The 23,166-nt window shown below is 56.0% G+C and overlaps 1 protein-coding gene and 1 long non-coding RNA gene across 4 annotated transcripts in view; both read right to left on the bottom strand.

Moving 5' to 3' along the window:
• Celsr1 (cadherin EGF LAG seven-pass G-type receptor 1) overlaps positions 1-4,163 on the bottom strand; it is a 143,168-nt gene extending 139,005 nt beyond the window's left edge. For both annotated transcript variants that reach the window (XM_074084709.1, XM_020184602.2), the window contains exon 1: positions 548-4,163. In XM_074084709.1, the coding sequence (XP_073940810.1) occupies positions 548-4,148 (3,601 nt within the window). In that variant the 5' untranslated portion in view covers positions 4,149-4,163. The remainder of the gene's footprint in view (positions 1-547) is intronic.
• Positions 4,164-8,746: 4,583 nt separating this feature from the next.
• On the bottom strand, positions 8,747-22,493 carry LOC141425865 (uncharacterized). 2 transcript variants are annotated; one of them, XR_012451042.1, is made up of 5 exons: positions 22,122-22,493; positions 17,298-17,406; positions 14,295-14,432; positions 12,881-12,980; positions 8,747-11,718 (listed from the first exon to the last, which is right to left on the bottom strand). It is a non-coding gene; the product is annotated as an uncharacterized lncRNA (long non-coding RNA). The 2 variants fall into 2 exon arrangements; XR_012451041.1 differs by having other exon boundaries at positions 17,298-17,446.
• Between the last annotated feature and the right edge of the window lie 673 nt (positions 22,494-23,166).

Here is a 23,166-nt window from a genome sequence, read left to right on the forward strand (position 1 = left end):
CCTCTGAACAAACTCCCAAATTATAAGTGTCCAGGAGCAGGGGCTGAGATCAAAAGGGCTGTGCTTTTCAAAGAGCCACTCTAGAGACAGGCACACACCAGCCGATTGTTGTTATTATCAGGAGGAGACAGAAAAGCAAGACCAAGAAACACCAGCCATATTACAGGGTGACGCAATTTCCAACGGTCCCACCCAGAAACTAATTGGCACATAGGAGTGGGCCATGACCTTTGATCCACGCATGCAGCAGGTTGACTAAAGAACATCACCAAGCAAATCAGACGACCCACATAACCCTGAGGCCAGGTTTCAACAGCACAACTCTGGAGAAGCCCTGCACTTGAACTTGGAGAAGCCCAGGCCTGCTCCCTGCAAAACTGCTGAGGGCAGCAACATGGTGCCTCTCCCCTTGCTGGGCCTGGGTGGGGAGCCTCCAGCACAAAACCAGAACAGCAAATACCCAAAGAGTTGGCCAGGCCCGGCCCGAATGTGCCCCAGCCTGCCAGGAGGGGCCTTGGCAGGGCCCACCCCCACCCAGGCTACTCACCGGACACAGACACCTCCATGAGCGCCTCCAGCGGCCGGTTGTTGTCCAGGTCCCGACTGAGCTGCAGTTCGCCGGTGGCGGAGTCCAGCAGCAACAGCTGCAGCTCGTTGCCCTGCAGGAAGGTGTAGTTGAGGCTGTCCGACAGGTCAGGGTCATGGGCCGGGATGCGGCCAATCACGCCGCCGGGGAAGCTGTTGGACTTGTTAGTAACGTAGTTGTTGAAGAGGATCTGGAAGTCCGGCAGCTCCGGTGGGTTGTCGTTCTGGTCCAAGAGGCGGATGTGCACCGTGGCCCTACTCACCAGAGGGGCGGATGTGGCCTGCACCACCAGCACGTAGTCCCTCCGCACCTCGAAGTCCAGCTCAGCCAGGGCGCGCAGATCCCCACTCAACAGATCGAGCTGGAAGACCTCGGGCACATTGCCCTCTACAATCTGATACATGATCTGAGCATTGGGACCTTCATCGGGGTCATTGGCCTGAATCCTGGCCACCACCGACCCCACTGGGCTGTTCTCCTCTACAAACAGCTCCAGCTCGTCTCTCTCAAACACAGGGGGGTTGTCATTAATGTCCAAGACGGTCACCTGGATTTCCACGGTGGCACTAAGGGGAGCTGGGCTACCCCGATCCACAGCCAGAGCCCGTAGGTTGTACACTGCCACATTCTCTCGGTCCAGCCGACGCTGGGTGCGGATCACACCAGACGTAGGCTCAATGTAAAAGTCCCCATCACCGTCATCCCCGCCCTGGAAGGTATACAGAAGGCGGCCATTAGGGCCCGAGTCCCGGTCAGTCGCGGAGACCTGGAGGACGCTGGTGGATGGGGGAGCATCCTCAAAGACAGAACCCTGGTAGAAATCCCGCAGGAACCTGGGCACATTGTCATTGGCATCCAGGATGAGGATCTCCAAAGAGGTAGTGTCTGACTTCTGAGGGATGCCGTTGTCCTGAGCCGTGATGGCCAGTGTGTAGGCAGCCTGGTCCTCATAGTCCAGCTCTGTCATGGTGTAGATGGTGCCGGTGTCCGGATCAATACGGAACTGCGGCACCGGGTCCTCCAGCACATATGTGATACGGGCATTCTCACCCGTGTCCTCATCGGTGGCACTCATGGTGGCAATGGAGGTGCCCACAGGCCGGTCTTCGCTGACACTGACCGTGTAGTGAGAGCTCTGGAAGACCGGCCTGTGGGTATTGGCGTCGGTGACATTAATGAAGACCTGCGCGGTGTGCGAACGCGTGCCATCCGACGCAGTCACAGCCAGCACATACTGCCGCTCCTGCTTGTAGTCCAGTGGCAGCGCCAGGGTGATGAGGCCCCCGCCGCTCTGGCTGCTGAGCGCAAAGCGGTTCCGGGTATTGCCGCCCGTGAGCTGGTAGGTGATCACGCTGTTGGCATCGCGATCGCGGGCACGCAGCGTCAGCACGCTGCTCCCCACAGCTGCATCCTCGTTCAAACGAAGCTCATACACCGGCTGCGTGAACACCGGGTCATTGTCATTTACATCCAGCACAGTAATGGACACGCTGGCTGAGGAGCTCATGGGTGGTGAGCCATGGTCCACCGCCTCCACCCCAAAGCTATAGTGCTCCACTTCCTCGCGGTCCAGCTCTGCACACACAGTAATCCAACCCGAGCTGTTGTGGATCTGGAAGGGGAAGTCCCGAGCAGAGGCGGGACCCTCAGGACCAGTGCCACCGACCCCTAAACCAGCTGAGGTTGTGTCTACCAAGCGATAGCGCAGCCGAGCATTCTCACCTGCGTCTGCATCTACCGCCTGAATGTGCAGCACAGAGTGGCCCAGGGGTACGTTCTCCAGCACGGCGGCCTGGAAGGGGCTGCTCACGAAGATGGGCGCGTTGTCATTCACATCCAGCACCTGAACGGACACCAGCCCCGAGGAATTAATGAGCGGAGGCCGGCCCCCATCCTGCGCCTTGATGCGCAAGGTGTACTCCCGGATGGCCTCGAAGTCCAGCGGGTTGATCACATCCAGGCTCCCACTCAGGGAATGAAGGTAGAACTGCCCCTTGAGGTTGCCGCTGACGATGCTGTAGTGTATGGCCGCATTCTGCCCCTGGTCCCGGTCAGTGGCCTGCACCCGAAGCACAGCAGTGTTGACAGCCACATCTTCGGGCACCTGGACTACATAGCGCTTCTCACTAAACTGAGGGTAGTTATCGTTCTCATCCTCCACCACGATGTGCACGATGGCCGTGGCACTGAGGGGGCCTGGGTTGCGGCCTTGGTCGTTGGCTTCCACCAGCAGCTGGTACTCAGTCGCCTCTTCCCTGTCCACCACTGCCCTTGTGCGCACCACGCCTGAGCGCGCATCAATCTCAAAGACGCCGCCGGCACCCTCCAGCAGGCGGTAACGCATATTGGCATTGGAGGGCGCGTCGCCGTCGGTGGCACGGATGGTCAGCACCTCATAACCCACCTCGAGGTTTTCGCGCACACGCTCACGATACTCGGACTGCTCGAAGACAGGGCTGTGATCATTGGTGTCGCTGACTGTCACCGTGAGGTAGGTGGCCGCCGTACGCCGTGGTGAGCCGTGGTCCACAGCGCTAACTTTAAGAACATGAGTGTCCTTGGTCTCGCGGTCCAGTGCGCGGGCCGTGCTCACGGCGCCCGTGGCGGAGTCGATGAGGAAGTAGCCACTGGAGCGCTCGTCGAACAGCGCCTCCATCTGGTAACTCAGGCGCCCCGCCTCGCCCTCGTCGGGATCGTGCGCTCGCAGTTCGATGACCGCGGTGCCCGCCGGCTCGTTCTCAGGCACCGACACCTGGTAGCTGGGCAGCGGGAACTGCGGGCTGGTGCTGCCGCCCGCGCCCCGCCGCGCCCGCCGTGCCGCCCCCGCCCTAGCCTGAGGTAGACCCAGCGACGATGGTGAAGGCGACGGTGACGCGGAGGGCGTCCCGGTGGCGGTCTCCAAAGCCAGCTCCACCCAGACGGCGCCGGCCGCGTGCCTCAGGGCGCACAGCAGGCGCAGGCGGGCCGAACCGCCCGGCGGCAAGCAGATGGGTCGGCGCGGGCAACGCGGCCCGGGGAGAGGCAGGCAGCTGCAGGCAGGGAAGGTGGTGAGGGCCGCGAGCACCGAGGGCAGCGAAGCCGCGCCACCGCCAGGGGTCGGATAGCAGAGCGACCCGCGGAGCTCAGCCACTGAGAGCACGGCCCGCGCGCGCAACTCCGCTCCGGGGGCTGATAGACGCCGCAGCCGGACCCCGCAGCCGAGGCCGTGGGCGCGCGCCTGCAGTGCCACATTCAGCGCCGCCGGGGCACTGCGGGCTGCCAGGAGGACCTGCAGAGGCAGCAGCCGCCCCCGTAGGCGCACGCAGTCCCGGGACCCCTCGTCCAGTCCGCGCCGCCGTCCCGCCAGCAGTCCAACCCGGGTCACGTCCAGTAGCTCTCGCAGTGCCGGGGACCTGCGCTCGGTGTCCAACATGTAGGTCCAGCCGGGCCCGAGGGCGAAGGCGCGGACACCGCCGGGCACGCGCAGCTCCCAGGCGGCCGCTCGAAGCCCCAGCGCCGGTAGGGCGGCGGCGGCGGCCAGGAACACCAGCGCGGGCAGCACGGGCGGCGGCGACGGCGCCATGGCCCGGAGCCGGAGCCCGAGCCCGGAGCCCGAGCACAATCCATGCACCCGGCGCGCCTCCGCATCCACCCGGCGCGGCCGGGAGAAGGCTCCCGCGCGCCCGGCGCCGGGCCCTCGGGGTGGCCCGCGCCCTGCCTCCCCGGGGGCCCTGGCGGGGACACAGGGGACCGCGCGCCCGGCCTCCCCCGCAGTTTCCACTTCGAGAGCACTTTGCGAAAGTTTGCTAAGTTGGTTTCAAGATGGCTCCTCCGCGCGTCCCGGGAGGGCGCCGCGCATCAACCTGCGGTTGCGGCGGCTCCAGGCGGCTCCAGGTGGCCCCGGCGCGGGCCCGGCCGGGCGGGCGTGGGAAGCGGGGCGGGCCCAGGGTGGGGCGGGGGCTGCGTTCCCGGAGCGGTCTGAGCCCCGCAGCGCCGCGCAGACCCTGGCGGTTGCCTGCTGCCTGGGCGGTGCGCTCGACCAGCGCCCCCTCCGCCCGCGCTCTCCCCGCCCCCGGCCCAGCCCAGCCCCGCCCCCGGCCCAGCAGCTTATTGTTCGGCCCCTGGGGGAGCCGGCCGGGAGGTGCGCGCCGGGATGATCGCTATGGAGACGCGGGGGCGCGGCCCGGGCTGGGGCTGGGCCGGGACCTACTCCCCTGCGGCCGACCCACCCGGCCTCCCCGGGGGGCGGGGCCCTGGGAGCTGCGCGCGGAAAGGCTGCGCTGGGCCCCCGCCTCCGCTACCAGTGCGGCGGTGGCTCCGCCCGTCCAGCGAGAAGCTGTCGAAAGCCTCGCACCCCACCTGGCCAGACTAATCCGCGGAGACCACCGCTCTCGACGCTGCTCGTGTTGGACCCAGGGGTGCGGGACAGGGATAGAGGTACCCGGGCGCCCATAGAGTCGCAGCCACGGGGGCGGCGACAGTTACACATTTACGAGGCGCACGGAGGCTATAGTGCTGGACCCGGACACACAGTGGAAAACCAATGAGCAGCTCAATGGATTCAGGTCCGCTTTGTTTAAAGTGCAACTTTTAAACGAAAAGAAAAATAACCTGGGTTGACATTTGGGATTTGGAGAGGACGTGGAAGTGAGCTCGTTCCCCGCGCGTGCTGCCGGGCCTGAGCATTCCAGGAGGCGGTGTCCCATTCCCAAGCCACTGGCTACAGCCCAAGTGCGAGCCCTGGCGACCACGGGGGCGGGGAGCGGGTACCACTCGGTGGAGGTGCGGAAGAATTGTGCGACAGCCCCTAGCAGTCGGTGCCTGGAGAGAACTGCGGGGAGAGAGGGTAGGCCTTAGAACTTATGGGACTGTGACACACACACACACTCACACCTGCGGGGAAGTGGAGGGCTTCACTCCTAAGGAGCACAACCTGGAGCTAGCTCTTTAAGATTTTGACACCCCCCCCCGCCCCCACCAGGAGGCGAGGCTTTGTGACATTCCCCAAGCCTCCTGCATGCCACCAAACCCACTGCTGCCCCTTAGGCCTCCAGCAGGCTCTCTTGAAACCAGCTGAAGCGGTGGGGGTGGACGGGAGCCACTACCAGAACCAAGCTTTTGACCAGAGAGGGAGGGTCTAGCCCAACAGGGCAGTGCCTAGCTGAGCCCAGAAAGTAGGGTCGCAAAAACAGGTGTGGGGGCTTTAGAAACATGGCAGAGGTTCTCCTGTGGTATTGCATATAACATGTGCTCCACCAACTTTGCTCAAAGTTGCTGAAAACGATGTCTTTTTCTTTCCATTGGTGACAGTTCTAAGACATTATATTGATCTAAAGTGTCGGGTTGCTTTGGAAACTTGTAATTCTGGGAGTTTCTGCTGGCAAGTCCTGTTGAGAAATGTGTGTGAGGAGGGAGAAGGAGGAAAGTCCATTCCCTAAATGTGACTGGGCCAGGACCCCCGACTGCTCTTGGACTTGGATTTCACTGGAGATGATGTGAGAGTAAACGTTCAGGATCCAGAAGGCAGGGAGGATACCTGAGCCTGGAGCCCCAGAGAGGACGGCTCTGGACTGGGCTACACAGCGATCTGGGAAGGAGGGAACGTGGAGAATCCTACACTGCATATTTTGCCATAGGGCTTTAAATAGGGTTGGGTTTAAATAAACAAAATTCAAATACAGCAAATGGGTTCAGTTCGGGTGTGGGCATGCTTTCCGGGAACAAGACACCTACAGGCTGCAAGGTAACCACAGGGACTGCCTGGCCACCATTTCTAAATCCCAGGGACCAGACAGGAGTGCATGTTCAAATGTTGCTAATAGGATGTCTACAGAGAGCCAAGTGACAAGAGGATTCCACGCACAGCTCATGAGCAAGTGAAAGCCGGCCACGCAGTCTAGTATGGGGGTGCTGGTGGAGTGGCTCAGTGGTAGAGCACCTGCTGAGCAAAAGTGAGGTCCTGAGTTCCAACCCCAGCACTGCCAAAAAGAAAGGGAAGGAAGGGAGGGAGGAAGGAAGGGAAGAGAAGGGAGGTGTGCTCAGAGAAGGAAAGGGACACACCGAGGGCTCCATGAATGTAGTATGCAGGGTAGCCTCATCCAGCACCACCTGAGGGCTGTCCTCCTAGTTATGGCACCCATAGGCCACTGTCCTGCCCAAATGTTCTTCACACAGGAATCACTCCCTTCCCCTCATACCCACCCACTCGCTGACTCTTAGGGCTCCTCCTAGGAGGCCACATCAGGGTGAGGAGGGGACTCGAAGCAGCCCAGGTCATTCTTGCACCAGGCGCCCTGAGAGTAATGGCCAGGTGATGTTTGATGTGTTGGCTTGGAATTGCCGCTGCTGCCACTCCCAGCGGTTCAGGGGCTATAACTGATGTTTCCATTTTTCAAGCACCCTGAGGTGTTTCACGTGGACTTGAGTATTTCCACAAATAGAAGCAGAATTTTTTTTTTTTAAGTCTGAAGCTATGAATTTGTACTATGGGGTATGTGCTCCAAATGTTTTTTGCCAGGGTCTTGAACTGGGACCTACAGGAATTCTGGAAGAAATCTATTCCTTACATAGTACATTCCTGGACTGGGTTTTATGTTTATTTATTTTTGTGGTACTGGGGCTTGAACTCAGGGCCTTGAGCCACTCCACCAGCCCTTTTCGTGTTTAAGTATTTTCAAGATAGGGTCTCATGAAACTATTTGCCTGGACTGGCTTTGAACTGCGAGCCTCCTGATCTCTGCCTCCAGAGTTGCTAGGATTACAGGTGTGAGTCACCAGTGCCCAGCCTGGACTGGGTTTTAAATAGCAAGAAGCAGGGAGAAACCACCACCCCGGCCGAGTGAGTCCAGGTGTGGTGCAAGTCTGCTTCCTTGGAATTCACAGGAAGATTTTCTCCATCCATCCCCTTTCCCAAGTCCCCCACGTCTGGTGGGGGTTCCTTAGACTCATGGAAAATCCCAGTTCCAACATGGAACAAAAACAGAGCCTTGAATTAATTATGATGCTAATAGAGGCGAGAGGATGAAGGGAATCAATCATTTCTTCTGCACTAGCGCTTCCCTGAAAGACCAAGATAAAGTTATGACAAAAAAGGGAAAATATTTCCCTGCGAGGAAGGTGCCAGAACCCATCCCGATACAAAGATGGTGACTTCTGCATTTGCACCTAGTGTAGCTACTCTGGGACCCTGGGCAAAGGCCCCTTTCCAGACTCTGGCTCCCTCAGGTGCCCCCTGAGGTGCCAGCTGCTGAACCACCTGCTGCTGACTCCTGGGGAGACCTTAGCTCTAGGAAGGCTCTGGAGGGCATCAGGTGGCAGGCGTGCAGGGGACTAGAACCTCATTCTCCAGGCTGTTTGCAAATGGGGTGAATGCAAAGTGAGGTCTCTGGCCTCAAGTCCAGAGCTGTCCTTGTGTCTCTCTGGACAGTTTGGACATGGAGGGGAGACATGTGCCACACCACAGACCCCCAGCACCCACCTTGCCCCCGCCCTTGCCTCTCACCTTGCCCAGCTCCTACCTGCAGTTGGGGCAGGCTCTCCGGGCCTATCTCAGGGCTGCACTGGCCCCTAGTGGTGGTGACAGTCTCTACCTCTGCCAGAGCATCCAGTGTACTGCCTCCTGTCCTATGCAAGTGCCCACCCACCCCGGCTGGGTGCAGATGGCAGAGACAGCAAGCCCCCTGGCCACCCGGAGTGCACACACCGAGGCATGCAGCCCTGAGCCCCAGCAGTGCTGGCCCTGTGGCCCCCTGATCTCACTACCCTGCTCCTGGGATTCCTGAGCCCCTCAGTGGCTGCAGGGCATTGCAAACTGGCAGCAAACTGAGGCGGGTACACAGCACCGGGGTCACTTGCTGACCAGCAGCAAGAAAGGAGAGTGAAGGCCTGGTCCCAGGCATCAGCACCTGGGGGGACAGCTGCTGCATTTGGGTGGCTGCGCTGAGGAAGGCCACAAAAGGGAGGGACGGAGCCAAGTGGGGATGAACCGGGTGATGCAGCAAGGGAAATGCACGCAGAAGAGGGTCCACACCTCCAGAGTTCAGGGTGCCAAATATCGTTTCTGTTATTGTGATTTCCTGGCCCCTACCTGACACACACTGTCATGAAGCCAACACGGGGAGGCATTCTACTGTCTTTTTTTCCCCAAAATGGATTTATTGTTTGGAAATTTGTCAAAACTGATTCAAATATTTATTTTTTCCTTTATTGTAGTGCCAGGTGGGGGTACATTGTAGCATTTACAGAGGTTCTCACAATATATCAAATACACCATACTTGAATTCACCCCCTGCACTGGCTCTCCTTTATCCTTTCTGTTTTGATAATTTTCTCCTTTGCATGCCTCCCTCCTGTTCTTGTAACAAAATAAACACCTAGCATAACCATAAAATTTACCCTTCATAAAGTGTGCAATATGTTTTTTAGTATATTCACAAAGTTGTACACCCATCACCATTTAATTCCAGATAGTTTTATCACCCCAAAAAGAAACCCCAATTCATGTCCCATCCTGACCTCCCTTAGGCCCCGTGAGCCCCTGACCCACTTCCTTTCTCTCTGGATTTGCCCATTCTGGATGCATCATAGTGCCGGGGTTTTATAATGCTTGTCCTTTTGTGCCTGACTCTTCGCTCAGCATCACCTTTCACAATTCCTCTTGTTGGAGCAGAACTCCTACTTCTTCTCAAGGACCAGTAATGTCCCACAGAGCTAAGGTACCACCGTTCCAGTCATCAGGGGATTTGGGCTCATTTTACATTTCTGCTTTTTGAGCCTGTATAGTCCAGGCTGGCCTTGAATCTTTCCTCCTGCCTCAGCCTCCCCAAGCGCTGGGATGGCAGGTGTTCACCTCCATGCCAGGCTCTCCCTTCCTTCTGAGTGTGGGGGGAAAGGCGTCAAGACACTATTCTCTGTGCAAAATTACACTCAGAAAAGTCGTTTTTGAAATCATTCTTTATCTTCCTATTTTGACACTAGCTGCAACACTACTGTTATCAGTGATGCACGGGGGCTTTCCTTGGGGACTTTCCTTGGTACCTGCTGGGGATACGGAGGGGCACTGAAGCTGCCATGGCAGGCTGGCAGACTGTGGCAGGGAGGCCAGTGGCTGCTCACCCCAGCAGTCATGTGGTAAGCTGCCCCTCCTGGCCTGGGACACATGTCCTGCCTGGGATGGGGAGCCCTTGGCCAAGTTCCTAACCACAATCCTACACCTGGCTTTCTTCTGACCCCTCATTTTCATTCAACAGCCATACATGGAAAACACCCCTGTCCTCAGGCCATTTTCCTGGGAGAATACAAACAGTACATGTAAGGAAAAACATGGCATCAGGTGATGAGCATAAAGAACAGGAGGAGAGGGGTGGGAGGGCTGTGTTGGGGCAGGTGGTCTGGAAAGGTCTTTCACCAAGTACACAAGGACTGGGACTGAAGGGGTGAACATCTGGGAAAACAGTCTAGGCAGCAGATAGGACAGCAAGTGCAAAGGCCTGGGGACAGGAGTGTGTGCTGGAGGTGTTTGCAACTGGGGTGAATGGAGCATGACCGTGGTCAGGAGCTGTCCTTTCTTACGTGTCTGATGAGAGGGCATGACACAGTTGGGAACAGAGAGTACTATTCCTAGGTCTATGTGTCTGAGACAGGCTGGAAGTGGGTGGAGAGGCCATGGCGGGGGGGCTGCAGACTCAGGCATCCTTACTGGGATTGATGGGGCCATGGTGCACAGAGAAGTGGCTGCATTTGGAGTTCAGGGATAAGCCAGCAGAGGACTTACTTATGGGGTGAGCATGAAGCAGTGAAAAACACATCAAAGTTCCCCAACATTTGGGCCAGTGACAGGGCAATCCTTGATCGAGGTAACCAGTGGAAGCTGTGGCCTCTCTCCCTTCCTCAGCCTCCAGGGTCATCATTACACACCCACATTGGTGCCAGGAATGCTCGTGGTCTACAGAAGGCCTGAATGCGAGTGTACCAGGTGAAAATTTGAATGGGAAGCCATTCGGGGGCTACAGAGGAGGCGAAAGTGGAGAGTTCCCCGGGGTCTCTCTAGGAAACTCCCTCCTGCCTACTTCTTTTCTGGGGGAAGAGGTGGCCGAGCATATCTAGTTGACACCCTTCTTGTCAAATTCTCTTGCTTAACTCTCCAAACTTTGGGAGCCAGATGAGCAGGTGATCACAGACAAGAAGAATTTTCTTGGTGATTCTAAAGAGGTAAGGGGAGAGCCAGAGAAGGTAAAAACAATCCCATGTCCTAATTTTCTCTTCTGAAAACACAAAAATCTTTTAAAAAGAACCATAGCTCCAAGGTCACAAAATTTGGGAGCCTGAGACTCACTCTCGAGTCCCATTCCTGAGACCTCGGTGTCTGTGCCCAGGTGACAAAGGCACAGTGTGGGGAGGGCAGTGCCTAGAAAGGGCCCAACTGCCCCCAAAATCCCAGCTTTGTGTCACTGCCACAATGGAATGTCCACTCTCCCGGACACTTCTACAGTACGTAGTCCCAGAGTCCAGCTGCCCTACACTGACGTGTTAGCGACAGAGCACAGGCCTCCGGGCTCTGATCACCAGAGGGGGTAAGGAGAGATCCTGCCAAGAGGATAAGAGGGAGCCAGCCTCCTAGAATTCCAGGACAGGACATGGGACAAAGTCCTACAGGAGGCCTGACCTGAGCCTGAAGACACTGGCCATTTTTTACTTACTGGGGTCCAAGGACAGGTGAAATTCCTTGAAGAAGAGAGCCCCAACTTCCAGGGAGCATGGAACTTTGACCATCTGACAGCCAGCAGAGATAGGAGGGAAGAGCACCTGAGACCCAGGTGGCTTCCCAGCAGGAGGGTCTAGCTCTGACTAGTCACCACTGCTGAGGGGCTCCCTCTTCCTAGGGAGAGGAGGCAAGCTAAGGAAACCGTCTTTCCAGCAGGGCTGTGCAGTGCACAGCCAGCCAAGACCACTGGGGAAAGTGGGCCCCAGGTCATCTGGCATGAGCAGGGTGGCTCCATCACCATGGCTGCAGCTCAAGCAGCAAGGGTACCCAGGGCTACTGGCCACGCTGGCAGGGGAGGCCTTCACTAGGCAGAAGCAGATGAGTCAGGCCCCGCTGGAATGCGTCAAGCGTGCTGCGATCTGTAGCTCCTCAGAGGAGCTCAGCTCCTGCCCTGATCAAAAGAGAAGAAGATGGATGAGGGCCCTATAAATAGGCCAGAGACACCCAGCTAGCCCCCAGGATGCAGGAGGTGCATTTCTGGGTGTCCTTGAAGCCAAGACACTCCAAATCCGAGTTGACATCCGTGGCATGCCGCCACCTGCTTTGTGGGAATGCAGGGGAGCCAGGGGAGTGATTGACACAGGGTTTGATTCTTGCAAGTTCTAGTTTCTGCTAAAATTGGCCAGTTGGTTTCTTTCCATGATTCATGGGCTCCCCTGTTTATAAAATGTGCTCACCAGCATGCACTCCCAGAGAAGTGGACCTGGCTCAATATCCCAGCCTTGGCCTCTGCAGAACCACAGTTTGTGTGTTTGCTGGGCCTCTGTCCCTGTCATCTGAGGACTGGCCGGGCAGGAAGCCCTGGCAACAATGAAGATGCCTGTTGGTGTGCTTGGGAGCTTAACACCACAGACGTGGATTATCTGGGGTCAGAGGTCTGCAGTGGGTGAACACCACAGTCACTGAACACCAAAGTCAGATGTCAGCAGTGCCATATTCCTTTCTGGAGGCTGGGGTGGCGGGGGAGGGGGTCCCTTTTCTCGCCTTTCATAGAAGGGTGGCTGTGCTCTTCCTCCACCTTCAAAGCCAGTGTGGCCAGTGCAATCTTTCTTGCATCTCATTGGCTCCCTGGCTCCCTCTTCCACCTGGAAGGACCCTTCCTCTTATACTGGACCCAGCAGGACAATCCAGGCTAATCTCAAAGTCAGCTGGCCAGCAGTCTCAATCTACCTGCCTGCCTCTTGCCCTGTAACAATGCACCCTCCATTCTGGGAGGTCAAAAATGTGACACCACTGGGAGTGCTGTTCTGCCTGCCCCAGGGAAGAGAGGGGGGCTGGGTTCCAGTGAGAAGCCAGAACTCATGGCAGTCAGCCAGAGAGTAAGGACGGGTTGTGCTGTCATGGCAAGGGAAATATATCCTCAATGTCCCACCATCAACAGTCAGCACTCTGCAGGCTTGTTCTTGGGAAGAGAAGGGGCCTTTGTTCCAGAGAGGGGCTGGGTACATTCCCAAGATTGACCCTCTGTAGGACACCACTGTGATCCCCCCCCCCGAACTTCACCCTTCTTCAGAGATGCTCCTTAGAGCCATACACCATTATTGTGGGCTTACCTTGTGCCCAGCCATGTGCTGGACACGGGGCAAAATGAATCAAATGTGCTGGCCTATCCTTGCTGGATTCAGTCTATGAGGTGACAGACATGCACACATTCTGTGGATGAAACCAAGGGACAAGCTCATCCCAAAGAAAAATTATGGTCTCCTCTTTTGTGATGAGGGAAGTTGTCTGAGAAAGCTTTCCAGGGGAACTGGGTTTTGAGGAGTGAACAGGAGTTTACCAGGTAGATGGAATTGGAAACTCCAGCCAGAGTAAATAACTAGCACAAAGGCATGGAGGAGTAAAAGTCAGGGGGAGCAGGAGATTATGAGCAAGCTGGTATTACTGAGGAGGAGTGGAAGCTGGGGTTGGAGAGGCAGCCAGAGCGGGGCCTGGGCTGGATTCAGGAGTCTGGCCTTCTGGGTAATCAAGTTTTAAGCCTGCAGGGACAAGGGCAGCTGTGCAGCAAGCAGACACGCAAATGGGAGAACAAGGCTGGGCAGGAGACTCAGTGACAGCAAGAGCGAAGGCCCACTATGGGGGACCCAGAGCACAGATGTGGAGGCTGGGCTCCAGGACTTGCCCATAGCAGAGTGAACAGAGAACGGGGTCCTTCTAGAGCCCACCCAGGGTTTCCTGGATGGGCAGCTGCATGGGCAGTGGTCCCCAAGACCCCTGCTCATTCAGTTTCCTCATCCAGAGACCTCAGAACTGGGAAGTGGAGCACGGCAGGAGCCAGCAGGCTCTGAGTTCCAGTTCTGCCACTCTCTAGTTGAGAGCTTAAGGACGAGTTTGACCTCTCTGTTCCACATGTGCAGAGGAGGCAAGAAGGCCTCCGAGGTTGACCTTCACTGAGACCTTAAAACCTGTCCTGCTCTGTTCTCCTGCCAGTGCTGCCAGGTGGGGAGCTCCACCTGGGAAAGCAGCTCAGAGGGGCGGAGCTGGTTGCCAAGGCTCACACAACAGGAACTGACCTCCACTCCAAAGAGCTCTGCAAATGGCCTCACTGTGGAGGTCCTCTGCCCACCTGTCATGGACTCTGCGTGTGGTGGGCTCTGAGCTGTGCTTCAGGGGGCCTCCCATCAGCAGTTCCATAGAAAGGCAGGGAAACTTCTGTGACACATGCTACTAGCGATTGTGACAATGTCCTTTTGTAGAGGAGGAAGCTAAGCGTGCAGCTATGAGCAGCGGGAAGACCAGCAGAGGTATGTGGAGCCAGGCCATGAGGCCAGTGCCATGGGTACCTCTCTCCTGATCCCACCAGACTCTCCTGGAAGGAGGGTCTCACCAACCCCCACACTCCATGCAAGGTGATGCTCTGGCTGGGCCTGGAATTCCGAGAGGCTCTTCTCTGGGCAGTGAGGTGGAGGCTGGAGGACAGGTGAGGCTGTATCTGTTGGAATCTGTTAAAGGCTGTGTGCCACTCACCAGGGCAGGTGGGTAGTTCACTGCAACAGGGAATGGGAAGCCAGGGGTCCCAAGGGCCCCCTGGGGTGGGGACCTCTCTCCTGCTGTGGGTCAGCCTGGAACTCAGAGCCTCCAGGCAGCCAAGTCCTGGGGGATCCACTGTGAAAGGAAATGGGGCGGTCCTGGGAATGTGCCCCCACCCAGGGAGCCCATTTCCTCCAGTGCAGTCCACTGCCCCTCCCCCAGTGCAGAAATCTCCATGACCACCTCTCCCACTCCCACCTCCCCATTTCCTCCTCCTCCACTCGCCAGTGCAGCCTGGCTGGGGTTCAGAGGCACAGTCCTGGGAATGGTCCACCCTGCCCAGTCCCTACAGGAAAGGGTAGGGACTCCAGAGTGTCCCCAGTGTAGCCCCCTTGGCTGAGGAGCATCAGTAGGGCAGTCTCCCAGTCTTGGTCCCCAGGGAAGGATCAGGCAGGGACGCTCTAAATCCAAGGACAGGCAGGGCAGGCAGGCAGAACAACTGGTGCTATGTCAACCCCAGATACTGAGGTGGGCTCAGGATCCACTGCCCCAGCCCCAGCCAGCCAGTCATCAAAGGTCGGTGCCAACCCTCCATCCTGGGGGTATTTGCCAAATTACCTGGGTCTCAGGGTAACTTTTATTCTCCAGAATGATGGTGTCTACCACTGGGTAGGGAAGTTGGGGCCAGTCCACATGGCAGGTGGGGACTTTGGGATGGGCCTAGAGGCAAGTCTTCTAGCCACAGTTCAAATGCTGCCTTCTTGAGGTCCCTGGTACCTCCCCACCCTCAGGCAAGTTTGGTGTCCTGTGTTCCCACTGCCCCCACACTCACCATTACAACCTGTCATTCAGACTGTCACCCTAAGGAGGCCCCTTAGGGTCAAGTCCGGTGCCTTTTATCACAGCCCTTATCTGAGGGTGGAGCACAGAGGAGAGGTCAGCATCAGAGGAGAGGACAGGGGCTGGAGAACAGGCATTTCCCATAGAGACACACCCGTCCCTCAGGGACACAGGCCAAGCAAAGCCAGGGTGAGACAGTGTGCATGAGACATGAGGAGCAGGTGTGAGGGACTAGAATGCCACCTTTAGTGACAGTCACAGGCCTTTCCTAAGTATGGCGTCTCAAAGGAGCTTAAGTCACCATCACTAAAGCAGAGAGGAAACCTGCTGAGTTTCTAGGCAGCATCCAATCCAGGTGGCTAACTAGGGCACTTCCCGCCCCCAGCACCCCCTCCCTGGCCCCACAACCCCCTGTGCTCCCCAGCACATACACACAGGTGTCCATCGTTCTGTCTGCTGTGCCTCCCAGCTGCACCTCCATCCCAGGCATCCATACTGGCTGTCCTGAGTGCCCACTAGGAGACCAGCAAAGGTGCAACTGCAGGGTCTGAGCCTGGAAACGGGCTTTCCTCAGCTGGAGAGAGCCAAGGAGGACCAGGTGTGGGCCAGCCTCTGCCTACAGGTGAGCTACAGAAATATGAGTTCATGATGAATACCTGTTCCGAGCAAGGTGAGAGCCAGGTCAGTGGCCAGGGACACCAGACCAGAGCAACTGATGAGTTGACTGCCTTCCCGCAGCTTGGTCACTGATTCCCCAGAGTGCTGTCCCGCTATGGGACGTCTATACACCTACCGTGACCACGTTGCCAAGTTCCAAAGAAAGCTTACCTTCCAAAAAGACACTAAAGAAACAGCTGGAACCAGAGAGACAGGCAGTAAGCATTTTCTTGAGAAGTCACATGCCAGGCAGTGGGAGGTGGGAGAGAACCTAGGACCCTTCCATCAGCCGAGTGGTTCCCAAATCTGCCTGCCCGCCTGCAAAGGGAGCCTGCTGGGAACAGCTCTGGCTGGAAACACTTAATAACAATAATAATCTCCCTTGAGAATTTGCATCCGTTGGCCTGCTTTCTGTTCTCTCCAGTGCTAAAGTTAAATTCACACTGTCCTCAGAGACAGGGAAATCCTAGCTCAAGAAATTAAATTAAAACTGTCCCAGAGCAGGGACAGCCCTTATAACCAGCAGAAGCAAACACAAGTCCCCTCCAGAGAAGGGCGCACCAAGAAGGCGTCAGGATTCCTACAGGTAAAGTGCAACCAAATACGAACTCACTCACAAAAACATCCAACACAAGGAAACAAGCCGTCATGAGGCTCACCAGGAGGTGAGAGTCAACAGAAATAGCAGATGGGGACCTGAGAGCTTCAGGAACTTGAATATTCGAAGTAGATGAAGCCATAAAAGATGGACTAAAAAAATCAAAAAGGAAAATAGTTTGTTTTAGAAAAGACTAAACAGATTTGAAAAATAACCAAAAACACTTTACAAGTGAAAACGTAAATGTTGAAACTATAAACTCTGGGAAAGCATAAACCACTGATGAGAGAATCAGTTAATTGGAGAACAGATTTGAAGAGATCCCCTACAGTGAATCATGGAAGATAAGACAGAAAAGATGAGAGTGGAAAGGGCAGGAGGACAGCGTGTGAAAGTGTGCTTCTCAGTAGAATTCCAGACCTACAGAGTGAGACGTCCTGAAGTGGGTGAGGAAGGAGTGCAGGGCTGTTTCAGACAAAGGAGCAGTGCATGGCCCTGAGGCACCAAGCCAAAGCCTGTGTGCTATGGCTTTTGCTTTGCTCTGCGCTTGGCAGGACAGGGCTAGGCACACTGTCCCCTGCTACAGAAGCAGGCAGTCTTGTGAGGGGCCAGCTACAGTATGACGGCCAGCTGTGTTGCTACCTGGCCAGCTCCATTTCCTCTTTGCTCACTGTACCTGTCTCCTTCCTTACTCTCAGACCATGTGGCCCAGGAAGAGCTAACCCCAGTCCTTTACCCTTCAGGAGTGGACCTGTGACCTCAGCCGGTCAACCACAGCCAATGAGGCCTAACTCAGAAACTGGTTGGTAATAGGAGAAAGTGTTGGTCTGGACCTTCCATGAGATGCAACCAATGCAGAGAGAGGCGGAGCCCTTCGTGGCCACCCTGACTAAATCCAACTGTACCTGAAGGGTGCCCCAGACCAAGCAGTTATATGAGTCAATGCAACTCTTTTTCTGCATGAGTTGGTCCAAGATGGTTTTGCTGTCGATCACATGGAACTCCTTCCTCCACCTGAGAGACAATGGGAGACCCCGGGTCAGGGAGGTGTCCCCTAGAAGGAAACAGCACAATGGTTAGCTGGGGCAAGGGTGTGCCAGGCAGGCTTGGCGGGTGCTGGCGGGTGCTGGCGGGTGCTGGCGGGTGCTGGCTGTCTTCCCGGGAGCTGCTGCAGCACACTGACTCTTGGTGCAGTCTCTGCCCAGGCAGGCCCTGGGCTCCCAGGCCAGCTCTCAGCACCAGCTCCTGATGGCCTCAGGCCTTGGCAGGGGTTGGAGGCCTGAAGAGAGGTGACATCTCCGAGGCATGGCGAGAGGTGCAGGCCAGACCTCCAAGAGTTTTGCGTCGCAGGTCATGTTGACGTCAGGGGCCCCCAACCTCAGGATTCACTGACGTGAGAGGAATAGTATGGAGGGTTGTCAGCCCATGCTGTCCATCCCTGACCCACTTGGCTAATGCATGGACATTCCTTGGAGGTGATGCCTGGCAGGTGCAATGCACAGGTCACCAGACCAATAATGCTTAAAGATTCACTCTCTGCTTTGCAGCAAAGCCACTTCCAATCCTTGGCTCCACCAGACTCAGACCCACAATGTGCCCAGCCCCGTGTGCTGCTGCTGTATTCCAGAGCTGGGCCTATGCCCTGGATGCAGGGAGCAGCCGTGCCTCTGATGCCTTGTGTAGGCCTCCCGGACCACAGCTGCTCTGGGGCACTGACTTGCCAGAGTAGAGCTGCAGGCAGCCACTTTTGACACTGTGTGCCCTTGCTGTGTGGTCACTTCCAAAGGTACCATTCCATAGACCAGCCCAGGACCAATAGCCAATGGTAGGAAGCAAGGCAGTTGGATTCATTCTGGGGACCTCCTCCAGTGAAGGAGGAGCTGGAGGGGAAGTCTCAGAGGGTTGGGGACACACAGGGAGGCCTTTGGGGTTTGGAGATCTTGGCACATTGAGGGGACTGGGGTCCTTGGGGAGTCAGGGGGGTTCTTGAGGAGTCACAGGGGCCTTGAGATTTTGAGGAGCCTTTGGAGATCTTTGGGGCCATGTGAGGAGTCTTGGAGAACCATGGGGGACCTCTGCAGGGATGGGAGATCTTGCGACACTGGAAGCCTTGGAAAGTTGGGGAGCAGGGAGCTATGAGACCTCTGGAGGCCTTGGAGAAGGGAAGTACATGGACCAATTTCATGGGTCCTGCCATGATCATAGCCTGAGCCTGTGACAACAGCTCTGTGGGCCGGTTCCCCTCTCTGTGATGGGGAGACTCACAGGCCTGCCTCGTCCCTGTGAGAGTGAGGAGACCTGAGGTGACAGGCCAATTCCTCTTGGGTTCCTTGACTCTGCTCCCAGGCCAAGACCTCCTTGTGGAGGGGCCCTAGACCTCTCCAGAGGCAAAGACCTCACAGGAAGACCAGGGCTGCGTGTGGTGAGCCCTGACAGAGGGGACTGGTGTGCAGCACTGGTCTGAGGCCCTCAGGAGGCATCTTGGGAAGCCCTAGATTTACCTACATTTTGTCTCCCAGTCATGGGCAGTTTTAAGTGTGAATGACTTGAACCATGGCAGGACAGGTCCTTCTAGCTGCTGGGGGAGGATGAGGGGACCCCTGAGCAAGGTGTTGGCCATTGGCTGGAGGAGGCAGGGGAATTGAATGGAGGTTCAGGCTCCTGGCCATAGACCTCAGTGCTCACTGCCAGGGCCTAAGAATGGCCTCAAGGCTGGCTCTTTCTGGCACCGTCTGCTTCCCTCCACCTCCCCTTCAGCAGCAACCCTGTCAACACTCAAGAGCATATGATCTTTCTAGCTGTCCCTACTGACAGCATTCCCACCTTGGCTGGCCACCAGTGTCTCCCCGCTGGACAAAGGTGGAGCTTTCCAGCTAGCCTCTTCTCCCATGTATTCCTCACTGGGTGGCTAGAGTGACCATTTAAAGATACAGCTCTCCCCTCCCTAACCGTCATGGAGTTCTCAGCGGTACCTATCACAGACCCCCTTGGCTGTACCGCAGCAGCCCTCCTCACCCCTCAACACTGTGGGGAGCTTGGCCTCTCCTGAGTGCCAGGCGGCAGGAACCAGGACGCCCAGGCCAGATCGTGTCACTGATGAGGGGCGTGTGTGACCGTCTTGCCGCCCTTCACTTGAAAGTTCTGGCTGGGGCTGCATCAGTTGCGCTAGGCAGAATTTAGGGACTTAGATGGATGGCTGGGGACTAGACAGCTTGCATCCCAATTCCAGCTCCCTCTCTTGGATCAGACCTGCCCGGCACCAGACCACACTCTGCCCCAGGGGCCACCGTCTTCCTGACCTATTCTTCTGACCTGTGATTGGCTGAGAAGTGGGCACACCCAAGGGCCTGGCCAATGAGACACAAGGTAAGGCTGCTGGGGCCTTCTAGCCAGGTGATGAAGCAGCCCATGGGGCAGCACCTCTCCTCTCCCTCTGACCTGCTCCTTTGTGAAAGCGCTCAGTAACCAGCACCTGCTCTGCTCTGGGATGATGAGGGTGAATGAGGTGCCAGCCACTGTTCTACAGACTTCACAGACCGAGACCCAGGAGTCATGCACAGCTGCTTTTCCTCCTGTACAGATGAGGAAATGGGGACACGGGGGTGCAGCTCTTACTCTGCTGGGAAATAACTGAGACAAAGCGGCCTGGATTTGTGTCTGCATGTCAATGATCGTGTTGGCTGCCATTCAGCTACTCAAACCTCCTTGCCTGCCACAGGGCCTTTGCACAGGCTCTTCCTTTTGCCTGCACTGCTCTCCTCATATGAATAATTATCTCCTGGTGGGTCTAAGTCCAAATGTCCCCTCCCCAAGAGACCTGTGTGTGGTAGGCCAAGGTGAGGCTTCTCTGGATGCATTTGTACCTTTTGAGTTTTAAACCACGAGAGTCCTATCATCTTAGCCCTCTTGGCTATCATAACAAAATAGCACAGGCAGGTGGCCTAAGGAGCAGGAATTTGTTTTCTCACAATTCTAGAGGCTGGAGTCTGAGATCTGAGACAATTCAGTTCCTGTAAGGGCTCTCTCCTGGGGCAATAGAGGGCTGGCTCCTCCCTGTCCTCACAGGGCCTTTCCTCAGTGTGGGAGCAAGGAGAGAGAAAGAGACCTTCCCTGTCTCTTTCCTTTCAAAGCCACCAATCCCCTCACAGGGGCCACACCCTCACAACTTACCCAACCCTAATGATTTTCAAAGGCCCCATCTCCAAATACCATCACCGTGTGTGCAGAACTTCAGCATATAAATTTAGGGAAGGGGAGAGACAAACATTTAGTCTTTCACATCTCCTCAGAAAATAATAAAGTTAAAAAATTTTGAGAAAAGGTACAGCATTTTACACCGGTTAGGATGCATATAAATCTAAAAATAAGCAGGACAGGGATGTCGCACGGTGGCAGAGCACTTGTCTAGCAGGTACGAGGCCCTGGGCCCATCGCCAGCATGCCAAATAGTAACAACATCCCAGTGATGAGGACATGGAGGCCCTGGAGCTCTCGTACATGGCTGGTAAATGTGAAATGGTACACCACTTGTGGGAACCAGCCTCGCTATTCTGCAAAAATCTGGACAGCAACTCCACTCGGCGTTTACCCCAGGGTTAACTTGGGGAATTAGCACAGACACTGCACACCAGTGTCCCTGCAGCGTTAGCCACGACAGGCAAGAAGTAGAAACAACCTACGTGTCCATCAGCAGATGATCGAATACACAAGATGCAGTCCATCCGTACGAAAGAATACCATTCAGCCAAAAGAAGGAAAGAAATACACTCACATTCTGACATGGGGGAACTTTGAGGCCAGTCAGAAAAAGACAAGTGCCGGGCGCTGTAGCGCTAGTCACAGGAACCAAAAGTAGAATGGGGCTGCCAGGAACTGATGGAGAGAGGGTTGGGGTTTAGTGGCGTGGAGTTTCAGGTCCTACAAGATGAAGAGCTCAGGATGGTGGTGGCAATGGCAGCGTGCCACGTGAACGCACCTGGTGCCATCTAGAGTGGTTAAGACGCTAACTTTTACCTCACTATGTAAACATGTGAGTAAATCTAAGTAAACTGAATATATGAAATAATAAAATTAATTTCTCATTGTGTTTTTCATATATACAACAATTTCAAATAGACGAACATGACCATCCTGGCTTCCTTCCCAGGATGGGAAGGGAGAACTACCCTGGCTGACAAGGGCACCTCGGCCAGGCGGTCAAGGTCACCAGCTTGGTTAATCATGGATGTGGTTACTTGGCTATCTTCTTCCCTAAAGCCCCAAACCTCAATCTGACCCTGCAAAAGACAGGGGACAAATCACAGCCAAAGGGCATCCATAAAACACCTGCCTAGTGCTCCTCAAAGTTGTGGAGGTCACCAACACCCAGGGACATCTAGGAATTCTCACAGTGGGGAAGAGCACAAGGAGATGTGACAGCTGTCAGGAGGGATGAGGCCCAGGACAGCCCAATTCTGTCAGGTAAGAGCTAAGGAGTTGCGATTAAAGCCAGGCTTTCAGTTAAAATGTAATTACGTGTCAATGTTGGTTCAATAATTGTAACAAATGCACCTCACTAATGTAAGGAGACACAGGAAAAGGGGTTATCTACGTAATTTTCCCCAAATTCTAACTTTTATAAAATAATTTTTTTTAAAGCCACTGTCTGACAGGCTTTTCCTGCCCACAGGGAGGTGGGCCCCCTCACTCTAGGCCTAGCACCCACTTGATCCCCTGGGCACCATGGTCACCTGAGTTTGCAGTGGCTTGTCTGTTTGCTCTCTGTCCCCAGGAAGCAGGAGGAGGCAGGGTCACGTTACGGGCTCTGCTGGAATCTGTGTGAGCAGGGTGGAGTCCGCGCCTCTTGCAAGAGCAGGGTGCGTGTCCAGGAGGGGGACCGCTGGCCTGACCCTCGCATCTCACCATCTTTGGGGGAGCTGCTAGCCTTCTGAGTGAGCCTCCCCCAGGGTGGTTCCTTGGGAGAGTGGTTTTCCTGCTCTGTCCTTCGAGGGCCTGCTGAGGTGAGCAGTGAGGTGCTGCCAGGGGCCAGATAGGGCTGTGAACAATGTGTCCTATGATAGACATGTTGACATGGAGAATGTCACACACACAAGTGGAGAGAATAGCAAAGTGAACCCTGAGTTGCACCCAGCTTCAGCACAGTCTTGTCTTCCTTCCAGACGCCCCCACGTGGTCTCAGGCTCACAGATGGGCCCCGGGTAGGATGGTTTGACTTAGGATTTTTCGACTTTATAGTGGTGCAAAACCAAAACATATTCAGCAGAAACCACACTTCAGAGTGTGGAGTGATCTCTCCTAGGCCAGGGATTGAACCACAGCTCCCAGTCAGCCAGGCAAGGAGGCGGGGAAACAGTGCGCTGTGTGGCTAAGCTGGGATGGCCGGCAGGTTAGCGGGATTCAGTGCGCTTTCTACTGAAAGACATTTTCAAGTTGCAGTGGCTGTATCCGGTTGTGGCCCCATCCTAGGCCTCAGAGCATCCATGTCACGGATCCCAGACATGGATCCGTGGTACTCGTTTGTAAATCTTTGCTGTGCAGTGCCTGAAGACGCAGCTCTGCTTTTGAAACCATAACCACGATGATACCTGCACCCCAGGCTGCCACAGCACGGCACTTGCACCCAGAAACCTGCAGTCGGTGCCTACTTACAGCTGGTAAGTTGTCACCACTCAGAATTCCATTCCCAGTGTCCCACACATGGCTCTGAGGTTTCTCTTGACCTATGTCATAAGCTCGGCCTTATGTCCTGAGAGATTCAACAGTCCACACTGCCAG

The sequence above is a fragment of the Castor canadensis genome, chromosome 8, assembly GCF_047511655.1.
Source record: "Castor canadensis chromosome 8, mCasCan1.hap1v2, whole genome shotgun sequence".
Taxonomy (NCBI): domain Eukaryota; kingdom Metazoa; phylum Chordata; class Mammalia; order Rodentia; family Castoridae; genus Castor; species Castor canadensis.